The sequence below is a fragment of the Podarcis vaucheri genome, assembly GCF_965113315.1.
Source record: "Podarcis vaucheri genome assembly, chromosome: 9".
Classification (NCBI taxonomy): Eukaryota; Metazoa; Chordata; class Lepidosauria; order Squamata; family Lacertidae; genus Podarcis; species Podarcis vaucheri.
In genome coordinates, this window is record NC_138767.1 from 2,320,261 (window position 1) to 2,332,759 (window position 12,499).

General features: G+C 50.9%; 1 protein-coding gene across 2 annotated transcripts; it reads right to left on the reverse strand.

Annotated features, from left to right (window-relative positions):
* Nucleotides 1-1,640: 1,640 nt before the first annotated feature.
* On the reverse strand, nucleotides 1,641-12,273 carry ANKRD53 (ankyrin repeat domain 53). Of its 2 annotated transcripts, none has more exons than XM_082236590.1 (5): nucleotides 11,134-12,273; nucleotides 9,089-9,288; nucleotides 6,691-6,855; nucleotides 4,495-4,636; nucleotides 1,641-2,977 (listed from the first exon to the last, which is right to left on the reverse strand). In XM_082236590.1, the coding sequence occupies exons 2-5, from the start codon at nucleotides 9,232-9,234 to the stop codon at nucleotides 2,222-2,224; spliced, it is 1,209 nt and encodes a 402-aa protein (XP_082092716.1). In that variant the 5' UTR covers nucleotides 9,235-9,288; nucleotides 11,134-12,273; the 3' UTR covers nucleotides 1,641-2,221. The 2 variants fall into 2 exon arrangements, with proteins under 2 accessions (XP_082092716.1, XP_082092717.1); XM_082236591.1 differs by having other exon boundaries at nucleotides 4,495-4,615; nucleotides 11,134-12,270.
* Nucleotides 12,274-12,499: the final 226 nt, after the last annotated feature.

Consider the following 12,499-nt stretch of genomic DNA (forward strand, 5'->3'; position numbering starts at 1 on the left):
CATAGTTTGCTGACCCCCGAGCTAGATTGTGCTATGCCCCATGTGGACAGCCCACTCCCAGCCTTAGTGTTGGCTGTTGTGCTTAAGAGGCGGTGATGCCATTCAAGACGGATGGGCGGACTTTGTCCAGGCTGCGAACTCTGCTGTGGCAGTGGCTCTCCCCCCTTGGCTGCGGGGGCTTTCACAGGCATGGGACAACAGCATGCTTTGCTTGTATGTTCCTCCAAAGACAAATCTGGTTGAAGTGGTGGAAGAAACTGGAACTCGCATCTGCAGGAGGCAATGATGTTCCCCAAACTAGGTGGCTTTGAAAGAGGATTAGACAAATTCATGGGGGAGAGGGCTATTGAAGGCCGCTGGCCATGATAGCTATATGCTCTGGCCTCCACAATTGGAGGCAGCCATGCTGGGTTAAACCACAGAGCCTGGGACTTGCCGATCAGAAGGTCGGCGGTTCGAATCCCCGCGACGGGGTGAGCTCCTGTTGCTTGGTCCCTGCGCCTGCCAACCTAGCAGTTCGAAAGCACGTCAAAGTGCAAGTAGATAAATAGGTACCGCTCTGGCGGGAAGGTAAAGGGCGTTTCCGTGTGCTGCTCTGGTTCACCAGAAGCGGCTTAGTCATGCTGGCCACGTGACCTGGAAGCTGTACGCCGGCTCCCTCAGCCAATAAAGCGAGATGAGTGCCGCAACCCCAGAGTCGGCCACGACTGGACCTAATGGTCAGGGGTCCCTTTACCTTTGTGCTGGAAACCACAGGAGGGGAGAGTGGCTCTTGGGCTCAAATCCTGCTTGTGGGTTTCCCATAATGGGCATCTGTCTGGCCATTGTGAGAACTGGGCTACATGGGCTACTGGCCTGATCCAGCAGGCTCTTGTGTTCTTAAGAATCCTTACAGTTTTTCCAAAGGTGGGGCAGCTGTACACTAGACTGTGCCCCATAAGAGGCCAGTACTCTGAGCAGACTATGCTCTGTGGGCTTTAATCCCTATGCTATACAACCCTGAGTACAGGATGTCTTGGAACTGAAAAGAACCAGCCCAACAACTCTTCGCCGGTGGAGTTTGATGCTGTGTATTTAGCTCATCGTGCCTGACCCTTGCAGTACGGAATAATTTGCTTTACAGCTGCAAAACGTTTTGAAAGCCAGCTTTCTTGAGGCTTTTGTGTTCTGCACACTCCTGGCCTCTAGAGGGTGCAAGCAACACACAGTACAAAAAAGTACTTCTGCATACTTGCTCTGCCTGTTGAAACCCTCCAAGGTTTTCTTTGGGGGGGGGGAACCAGTTGACAGCCGACATTCCCTACAAGGTGACTGTAAGCGTATTATGTTTGTATGTCATCTGCCCAGGTGCAAAATTCGGAAAGCATCCCTTTGCTATAGAAACAGCACAGTGGTACCTCTGGCTGCAAACGGGATCCGTTCCGGAGGCCCGTTCACAACATGAACAGAACACAACCCACAGCGGCACGTCTGCACACGCACGGGTTGTGATTCGCCGCTTCTGTGCATGCTCGTGACGTTATTTTGCGCTTCTGCGCATGCGCGAGTGATGAAACCTGGAAGTAACCCTTTCCGGTACTTCTGGGTCGCTGTGGGACATAACCTGAAAGAACATAACATGAAGCGGACGTAATTAGGTATGACTGTACACTGGAAGACACATTTAAGGGTAGCTTAAGCCCGCACAGAGGTGGAGAAGCCATGCCAGATGGGGAGGCTGCAGCTCAGGTGCCTGGCACTAGCTTGGCCCATGAGAAGGTCCCATGTCTCTCGCTGTATTTCTTCAGCACCTCCAGCTATAAAGAGGCAGTAGTAGGGTTAGGAAAGGCCTGAGCTGCTTGGAGAGCTCCAGCCAAGAGCATCAAGGGCCCCTGGAAATGCCATTTACCTTCCTGCCAGAGCGGTACCTATTTATCTACTTGCACTTTGATGTGCTTTCAAACTGCTAGGTTGGCAGGAGCAAGGACTGAGCAACAGGAGCTCACCCTGTCGCGGGGATTCGAACCGCCAACCTTCTGATCAGCAAGCCCAAGAGGCTTGGTGGTTTAACCCACAGCGCCACAAAAACGAGCATTAAATAAGCTGGTTTAATTCCCACCCACCCACCTCCCCAGTTCTCATAGCAAACTGTTTCAATCCACACTCAAATGATTATTTCCAGCCCTGCTGGGCTCTGCTACAGAACTGGGGCAGGCACATAGTTTTGTGCTGGGCGAGCGAACTACCCCACGGGTGAATCTTGGTGGCTGCTGCCTTTGCTCTGGGTAGAGGAGGAAGAGGAGATGTCTTTGCCGCTGGTGCTGCCCGACTCCAGCCTTGGCAAGAGCACTTGGGGGTCGCTGTAGGTGGCAAGGTGGGCCTTCAGCGTGCCCAGAAGGGCCGGGTCCACCGTCTGCCTCAAGCTCAGCGCCATCTGATCCGTCCAGCGATGCTCAGGGCCAGGCCGGCGCCTGTGCTGCAATCCGAAGATGTGCTGGGGCCTGAGATCCCCCGGGACATCCAAGCGGGTCGCCCGGGTGTCGGGATAGAGGCTCTTCTTGAGGAATTCGATTGGCAGTTTGGGCATGTCCAGGATCTTGCCGATGCCGTCAACCTGGATCTCGGGGTCGCCATAGCCATTCTTGTAGAGGAAGAGGTAGGAGGTGAAGTCGTGCTCTGCAGGCGGGTCAGGATGGATGCCCAGCCGCACAGTCTCTGGCCGGCTGATGCAGGTGGCCGGCAGGGAGGCTAAGTTGGTGCTGACGTTCCACGGCCGGCAGCGCCGGTCCTTCCGCAGCTGGTAAGTGTCGTCCACTCTCAGCGGGACTATTTCTTCAAGGGAAAGGATCGGGCTGGTCTTCTTCCGGGCTCCTCTGTGAGGGAGCACAGACTTTCGCTTTGTGTCCAGGCAGCGCACGATCCTGGCCGGAGGCGGAGGCAAATGCTTTTTGGCCAGCCACTCGTCGAAGGCCAGTTTGTTGCTGAAATTTATCTCCATCTGTAATGAAAGGACAAACAAGGCAGTGGGCGAAGGGGCAGAGTCCGTCCTCTTCAGGGGGGTTGGCCGATCAAATCTGCTAGTCCCTGGTTTTGACTCTCAAGTAAGCCAAGACCTTAGTTTACAATCATTGCCCACACTGTGGCTACTAATGCTCATGATAAAATATATTTCATTAACACAATCTGCATATTATTATTGATATCAGAAAGTGGGGGGGGGGTGAGTGTTCAGACCCCTGGGCTCTCACTTGTGGGGTGCCTCAGGGTTCCGTCCTCTCCCCTATGCTTTTCAACATCTACATGCAGCCACTGGCAGAGATCACCAAGGGGTTTGGGCTGGGTGTCCATCAATATGCGGATGATACCCAGCTCTACCTCTCTTTCAAATCAGTGAAGGCAGTGAAGGTCCTGTGTGAGTGTCAGGAGGCAATTGGAGGATGGAAGGCAGCTAACAGATTGAGGTTGAATCCTGACAAGACAGAAGTACTGTTTTGGGGAGACAAGGGGCAGGTGGGTGTGGGGGACTCCCTGGTCCTGAATGGGGCAACTGTGCCCCTGAAGGACCAGGTGCGCAGCCTGGGAGTCATTCTGGACTCACATCTCTCCATGGAGGTGCAGGTCAATTCTGTGTCCAGGGCAGCTGTCTCCCAGCTCCATCTGGTACGCAGGCTGAGACCCTACCTGACCGCGGACTGTCTCACCAGAGTGGTGCATGCTCTAGTTATCTCCCGGAAACTACAACTAATCCATTGACCCGGAAACTACAACTAATCCAGAATGCGGCAGCTAGACTGGTGACTGGGAGAGGCCGCCGAGACCATATAACACCGGTCTTGAAAGACATACCCTGGCTCCTAGTACATTTCTGAGCACAATTCAAAGTGTTGGTGCTGACCTTAAAGCCCTAAACCGCCTCGGTCCAGTACACCTGAAGGAGCATCTCCACCCCCATCATTCAGCCCGGACATGGAGGTCCAGCTCTGAGGGCCTTCTGGCCGTTCCCTCCCTGTGAGAAGCCAAGTTACAGGGAGCCAGGCAGAGGGCCTTCTCGGTAGTGACACCCACCCTTTGGAACGCTCTCCCACCAGACGTCAAAAAGAAAAATAACTACCAAACTTTTAGAAGACATCTGAAGGCAGCCCTGTTTAGGGAAGCTTTTCATGTTTAATAGGTCATTGTATTTTAGTGTTTTGTTGGAAGCCACCCAGAGTGGCTGGGGAAACTCAGCCAGATGGGCGGGGGTATAAATAATAAATTATTATTATTATTAATTATATCTGTGGAGAGGAGAAATGCCATGGTGCATCTGCAGCAGCAAAACTGGAGATACCTTCTTTGCCCCAGCTGCAACAAAACATATCTCTCCCCTACTGGTCTCTACAGCCAGAGACGGCGCTGTAACTCCCCAATGGTTTGCCCTCTCTTAAACAGCCCAGCCATGTGGCGTAAGGAGCATCGGTAACCGAAACGACCATGAAGGGGGCTTTGCCTGTGCCCATCCGTGCTGCTGCTTACCTGCTCTCTTTTAAGGAATTCAATTTTCTGCACCTCGCACGCCTCCTTGATCTTGTTCAGTTTGGCGACCTGCTGGGCAAAGTGCGCTTTGTCTGCTTTCCACATGGCGCTGGCGAGACACCTGCGGAGGCAGAGCACCACCCTGGATGTGTGCAGGAGGATCTGCCTCAGATGACTGGCAGAGAAAGACATGCATCAGCGTCCCATATCACAAAGCTCCCCTGCTGGTATCCGTATCATTTCCTGCGCAGGTGCTTCTAGAGCAGGGGTCCCCAAGCTAAGGTCTGCGGGCTAGATAAGGCCCGAGGGACTCGTTTATCCGGCCCGCGGCGACCCCCGCTGCCGCCGCCTGCTTGTACCAGCGCTGTGCGGCTGCCCACTTCTGGGTCGGAGGAGCACTGGAAATAATGCGCGAACGTTATTTCCGATGCACATCCAGGTCAGAGGAGGCCTGTGCACATACGCACAAGCTATTTCCGGTGCTCCTCCGAGCCGGAAGTGTGCCATAAATAGCGTGTTCGCACGTGTATGGACACGCACTCTCCAGCCCGCCGCGCGATTGGCGCGGCAGAACTGGTCCGTGGAACGGTAAGTTTGCTAACCGCTGTTCTAGAGGCACTGAGAGCCTGTAGAAATACTTGGGGTGCATAAGGTCATTTGGAGGGACCCCAATTGCTGGAAAGCACAGGAAGGGAGAGCGAGCGTCTGTTGGCCTCAGGCCCTGCTTCTGGGCTTCCCCTTGAACAGGAGCCTGGACCAGATGGACCACTGGCCTGATCCTGCACTCAGACTCTTATTCTCCTATGATGCTCTGAGGATCATATGTAGGAGCTCCAGCTCCCCAGGGGCTTCTTGCTTGTGCCAGGAATCTCATGTATACCAAAGTGGAAAATATAGACGCAGGGACGTAGCAGATGCTTTATTCTGAACCGGATCACTGACCCATCTAATTCAGCGTTGCACTGACTGGCATCAGTGGCCCTCCAGGATTCCAGGCAGGGAGTCTTTCCCAGCCCTACCTGCAGGTGCTGGGGATGGAACCTGGGGGCTCCCCGGCCAAGGAATGCACAAGGCAGAGGGTCAACCCTTTATTGTCCAAGGTAACAGTCACTTCTACAGCTCTGGAGAAGCACGTACACCAACGTTGCGTCTAGGCAGCTGTTCCTGAGTCTGAGCTCTATACAGCAGTTGCGGCATCTGGGTACCACTTCCCCTCCACCAGTTTATGTACCTCCCCCTGACGGGCTGCATGCATGTAGCCGGAGACTGAGCCTGGGTGGAAACTGCCCCTGCTCTTCTCCCTTCAGTCCCCTCCTGGTTCTGGGAAACATGGTGCAGGAGAAGGTGAGGAAGCACTCGGCCCTTCACTTGCCTGGCCTGCCTCTTCCTCCTCCTCTTCCTTACTTCCTAAATCAGGTTCCCTGCCTGCGTGCACATTCGTCAGCATCCTGCCGGTCCCTGGCCAAGCAGATGCTCTGTTGAGCTCTGCTCCTTCCCCAAAGCAGAACTGGGATTCCTTCTCGCAACCCGCAAGCAACATTTTGAAAAAAACATTTCTATCCACCAAAGGCAATATAGCTTTTTGAGGCCTAGGACCCACGTACCTATGGGACCACCTCACCTGGTATGCCCCACAGAGGACCTTAAGGCCCACAAATAACAACACTTTGGAGGTCCCGAGCCTCAAGGAGGTTAGATTGGTCTCAGCTAGGGCCAGGGCCTTTTCAGCGCTGGCCCCGACGTGGTGGAACAGTGTCACAAGAGACTAGGGCCCTGCAGGACTTCACATCTTTCCGCAGGGCCTGCAAGACAGAGCTGTTCCGCCTGGCCTTTGGGTCGGACTCGGACTGGCCCTTCTGTTTCCCTCCCCTTATGGCCTTGATTTATCAGCTACTTTAAAATGAGGCAGCATTTTAAATTGCATTTTAACCGGTATTTTAAATTGGTTCACCTCCCTCCTTCTCTTTTTCCCCTGGTATGTTTTTACTGTGATTTTATTGGTGTTAGCCGCCCTGAGCCTGGCTCTGGTCGGGGAGGTCGGTGTATAAATAAAAATTATTATTATTATTATTATTATTATTGGGCAGGACTGAGTGCACCTGACTTGCAGCACACAGGTGGGTACCTGGCGTATGCCCACAATGCCCCCTGGCATCGCCGCCTCTGGTCCATCCCGCCTCAATGCAAAATACTCACTTGGCACAGGACCTGTGGCCCCACATCCTGCACAGGTCAATGGGCTTCTGGCCCTCACAGTCCCGGATATGGACATCGGCCCCGGCCTTGATCAGTTCCCAGATGCAGTTCTCACGCCCCTCGCTGGCCGCCTTGTGAAGCGGAGACATCCCGCTTTGGTTCTGCCTGGAAAACAAGAACCCCCCGGGGTTTCATTGCTCTTTGTGGAGTCAGCTGCAGAATGTTTTCAGAAATCCGAATCAATTTGCCCAAGATGAATAATAATAATAATAATAATAATAATAATAATAATAATAATAATAATAATAATAATTTATTATTTATACCCCGCCCATCTGGCTGGGCTTCCCCAGACACTCTGGGCGGCTTCCAAAAGAATATTAAAATACTGTGATGCATCAAACATTAAAAGCTTCCCTAAACAGGGCTGCCTACAGATGTCTTCTAAAAATCTGGTAGTTGTTGTTCTCTTTGACATCTGGTGGGAAGGCATTCCACAGGGCGGGTGCCACCACCGGGAAGGCCCTCTGCCTGGTTCCCTGTAACTTGGCTTCTCACAGGGAGGGAACCGCCAGAAGGCCCTCGGAGCTTGACCTCATTGTCTGGGCAGAACGATGGGGGTGGAGACGCTCCTTCAGGTATACTGGACCGAGGCCATTTAGGGCTTTAAAGGTCAACACCAGCACTTTGAATTGTGCTCGGAAACATCCTGGGAGCCAATGAAGGTCTTGCAGGACCGGTGTTATGTGGTCCCAGCAGCCACTCCCAGTCACCAGTCTAGCTGCTGCATTCTGGATTAGTTGTAGTTTCTGGGTCACCTTCAAAGGTAGCCCCACGTAGAGCGCATTGCAGTAGTCACAAAATGGTGATGGAGGGCACACACTCCGGAGCAAAAAGGCCACTGTCCCAGAGAACCAAGGGCTCTCTGCTCCTCCAGTTTTAAATGCCTTAAACCTGTGAGCGCTCATCGTTATATGAAACGAATGAAACGAAATCAAAACTTTAGACAAGTTCATGGAGGAGGGGAGGGCGAGGTTGACTGCTCTGCCTCCACAACTGAAGGCAGCATTGCTTTTGTCATCCCAGTTGCTGGAAACCAAAAAACGGGATATTTGCTCTTGAGCTCAGATCCTGCTTGCAGGATTCCCAGAGGCAACTGTTATCATTATTATTTATTAAATCTGTATACTGCCCTATGCCTGTAGATCTCTGGGCGGTTCACGGCATAAATGAGTGGCAACCCAGTCAGATGGGTGGGGTACAAAGAAATTATTATTATTATTATTATTATTATTATTATTATTAAATTACAATATAAAAAGCACAAAATACATAATAAAAATAAGAAGAAAATCAAGCCAATAATCCTCCCTCCCACAACACATTTAAAAGGGCATGGGATGTCCAAAGATTAAGGCTTTCTGGGAAATGATATATGAGGAAATGAAAAAGGTACTTAAATGTACTTTGCTTAAGAAACCAGAGGCCTTTCTCTTGGGCATTGTCGGCCAATTGGTGCCAAAGAAAGACAGAACTTTTTTCATGTATGCTACAACAGCAGCAAGAATACTCATCGCAAAGTATTGGAAGACACAAGATCTACCCACTCTGGAAGAATGGCAGATGTCAAGTAGTCAAAGGCCTGGTTGAAGAGAAAAGTTTTCGCCTGGCACCTAAAGATGTGCAATGAAGGTGTCAGGCAAGCCTCCCTGGGAAGAGCATCCCACAAAAGGGGAGTCACCACAGAAAAGGCCTCGTTCTTGTGCTGCCACCCTCTGGACCTCTCAAAGAAGGGCCTCAGAGGATGATCTCGGGGTCTGGGTAGGTTCCTATGGCGAGAGGCAGTCCTTGAGGTCCTGAGGTCCTGAATCATTTAAGGATTCATAGGTCAAAACCAGCATTTTGAATTGGGCACAGAAACTGATTGGCAGGCAATGTAGCCACTTTCCAGCCCCTGTGAGAACAGGATGCTGGACTGGACGGTCCACTGGCCTGATCCTGTTCTAAGCATAGTCTGAAATGCTCCACATCCTCAGTAGGGCTGGCTGTGGACGACGGAGATTGGGGATTGTCCATCACTTAGCCCAGGCTTCCTCAGCCTCGCCCTCCAGATGTTTTGAGACTACAATTCCCATCATCCCTGACCACTGGGCCTGCTAGCGAGGGATCATGGGAGTTGTAGGCCAAAAACATCTGGAGGGGCGAGGTTGGGGAAGCCGGACTTGGCCCTTTTTTCACTGTGCCTGCCCCGGGACCGAATGACTGCCGCTCCCCCTCCAGGGAAATCCCACTAAGCGAAGGGATGAGGCTCCACTTTGCCTGCACTTGCCCCTCCTGCGCATAGCCGGGTGCGCACACGGGAACGATGGGAAATGGAGGCAAGGGTCGGCCAGCTCACACGTTGACGTCGGCCTGTTTCTTGATGAGGTACTGCAGGCACTCCAGCGCCGCATCCCGGCTCTCCTTGCTCAGCACCAGGTGGATGGGCCTCCAGCCCGTCAGGCTGGCCAGGTTCACGTCGACCTTGAATTTCTCCACCAGCATCTGAATGCAGTCCAGGCGCCCGTACAAAGCTGCCGTGTGCAGCGCAGAGAAGCCCTGGCAGGAAGAGAAGACCTTTGAAGGTGACCCGGAAACTGCAATACAGAATGCGGCAGCTGGACTGGTGACTGGGAGCGGCTGCCGAGACCATGTAACACCGGTCTTGAAAGACCTACATTGGCTCCCAGGACATTTCCGAGCACAATTCAAAGTGCTGACTTTTAAAGCCCTAAATGGCCTTGGTCCAGTATACCTGAAGGACCGTTCTCCACCCCCATCATTCTGCCCATACACTGAGGTCCAGCTCCGAGGGCCTTCTGGCGGTTCCCTCGCTGTGAGAAGCCAAGTTACAGGGAACCAGGCAGAGGGCCTTCTCGGTGGTGGCACCTGCCCTGTGGAACACCCTCCCACCAGATGTCAAAGAGAACAACAACTACCTGACATTTATAAGACATCTGAAGGCAGCCCTGTTCAGGGAAGTTTTTAATGTGTGACATTTTAATCTATTTTTAATCTTTGTTGGAAGCCGCCCAGAGTGGCTGGGGTACAAATAAACTATTATTATTATTAATGGCAGGACATATTGATCAGCCTCCGTTGACTGATGGACTTCTCTGAGCCCCCGTGGCATCCCAGGAACCTCTGCTTGCAGGAACATCCGTGCAGGAACAGCAGCCTTGTGAACGTGGATAAGGCTAATCACCGCCTTATCCTACTTTATCCTTATTTATTTCATTGCATTCCTATGTCGTTTTTTCCCACCAAGGAGCTCAAGGTGGCGTATATGGTTCCTCATATAACGTCCCCCCCAACAAGAACCCTGTGAGGTTGGTGAGACTGAGAGGCAGTGACTGATCCTGAAGGTCGCTCCCAGCGAACATAGTGTCCGAGTGGGGATTTGAATTCGAGTCCTAGCTCTTAACCACGGCACCTCACTGGCTCTTTATAGGGCTGTCATGAATGTTAGGTCGGAGAGCCCCATCTGTGCTACTCTGAACTAAGCATGGAATAATATAAACTCCCTCTGTGGAACACAAATGGGAGTCTTGAGCTGAGATGGAAATGGGGAGGCAACTTGCCTTCCTTGGCTGAGCTAAGACTTGAAACAGGCTCTTAGCCATTAAAAATCCCGCCTGTACCTAAGGTGATAGGTTTATAACCCTCAGTTTTCCACTCTGCTTTCTGGAAAGGATTTCTTCTATTCATGGGGGACCCCCTGGGATGGGACAGAGAGCAAGTCCGTACAGTATTCACACAACTGAGCGCAGTGAGGTTTGTAGGGGCGTTTCACAAATCTCCCCCCCACCCAGCTGTTCACAACAGATTAAAACACCAACACTGGAAACACAGTGAGTGTTAACCTAGCCTTACTCTCTGGCAACACCGCCAGAAAAGTCTGGGTTCGGATCTGCCTCTTTATCTATACTTGCCTGGTCCCTATGCCATCCTTTGGCAAGTTGGTGAAGGCTGATCCTCCCACTGGAATTGCAACCAGAATGGCTTATAAAGCAACCTCGAATTTGCACACTTAACACCCATATATGTGCTGAGGATCTCGAGGAGGCAATTTATTTATTTTCATAAATTTTATACACTGTTTGATTGGGGTGTGTGTGTGTGCCAAACCTCAAAGGGGTTTACAAAAGGACATACCAATGAAATCAAGGAAGATTTAGAACAATAGTATAAAACACTTTAAAAAAGTTAAAACACTAAAACAGGTTAAAAAGCACACCACTTTCTGAGCGTCTGGCTAGCCTTGCCTAAGCAAGAATGTTTTTAGCAGGTGCCGAAAATAATACCGCGAAGGCACCTCCCGGATCTCAACAGGCAGGAAGTGTGGATCAGACTGCATGTGCCCCCAGCCGCACCCCAAATTTGTGCAAACGAGGTGATATTTACATTAATGTCAGCCTGAGTCGGGCTTTCGGCTTTTTGGATACAGATCTTGAGCCAGTGAACTTGTCCGCTGCTGGCAGCGTACTGCGAGTCTTTTGACAGGACCTTTGATGGAGCCTGCTTAGAGAACTTCCTGGTGAGAAGACTGAAGAAGAAGATGGAAAAGGCATGGCCAAGTCAATCACCCCCTTTTGGACCCATTTGCAAAATCCAAGGACCTGGGAGACAGAGCTCACTCCATCATTGGCTCTGCCGCATCAGGAATCCTCTCCCCCCAGCTGTCCTCTGCGGGAATTGGGCCGATTCAGGGGCATCTGACTACTCCAATTACTTTCCCTTGGTGTAACAGGGCCCATGTTTTGTAGCCTTGTCGTACTTAACCATTATGTCTGTGCCATAAAATAGTTCAAGTTGCTACCTCCCACAAATTCACTTCCTTGTGGTTTATTTTATGTCTGTATATGGACCAACAGATCCTGTCTGATGACACTACATTTTGCAGAATCTCTCGCCCAGTGCTACCTTGGTTCTTAAACGGCTTGGGACTTGAACAACTTGGAACCCAAACACTGCAAAACAAGAAGTATGTGTTCCGGTTTAGGAACTTTTTTCAGAAGCCGAACATGTTCTGTTTTGAGCGCCACACTCCTGTTTTGAGTGTTATGCTGAAGTCTGTCTGTTTCTGCTATTTATTTTGCGTTTTTGTGGCTGTGTGGAACCCAGTTCAGCTACTGATTGATTGATTGTGTGACTGCAGTACATTGTTTATTGCTTTCATTTTATGGCTCAAGGGTCTCGTTAGATAGTAAAATTCATGTTAAATCGCTGTTTTAGGGGGGGTTGTTTTTAAAAGTCTGGGACGGATGAATCCATTTTGCAATCCTTTCTATGGGAATCCCAAAGGACAGCCTCTGTGGGAGGGAGCTGGGCACCAACTGCTCCTCAAATGGGCCAGCCGGCCAATATAGTTAGAGATTGGTGCTGGAGCTTTGATCTTCCTCTTCCCTCCCTGTCCCTTTGCCCTCTTGTGTTGTGTCTTTCCTTGAGGTTAGAATTGCAGAAGTTGACCGTGCGCAAGCCTTTAAGGCTGGAGAGCAGGATGAAACAAACAAAACAAAACAAAACAAAACAAAACAAACAAACAAACAAACAAAGGCAAGTGTGGCTAAAACGATGATTGGCAGAATTCCCCTCCCTTGATGTAGCCCAAGAAGGAGGCATTAGGAGGCTGTTTCTTTGTTTACACCTCTACAAAATTGTCAATATGAGAAGAGGTAAAATGTTTTCTAATTTTCTTCCTTTTGTATATTTGTGCTTTTTTCTTTTTTTCCTAATTTGTACTCAATAAAATTAAATTATTTTTTTTTAA

Bases quoted from the DNA above. Each gene is read 5' to 3' on its own strand.
- ANKRD53 (XM_082236590.1), bottom strand. From the start codon at position 9,234: ATGCTGGTGGAGAAATTCAAGGTCGACGTGAACCTGGCCAGCCTGACG. The intron at 6,856-9,088 runs GTGAGCTGGCCG...CTTGTTTTCCAG, and splicing joins AAACAGGCCGACGTCAACGT to GCAGAACCAAAGCGGGATGT. The intron at 2,978-4,494 runs GTAAGCAGCAGC...CTTTCATTACAG, and splicing joins AATTCCTTAAAAGAGAGCAG to ATGGAGATAAATTTCAGCAA.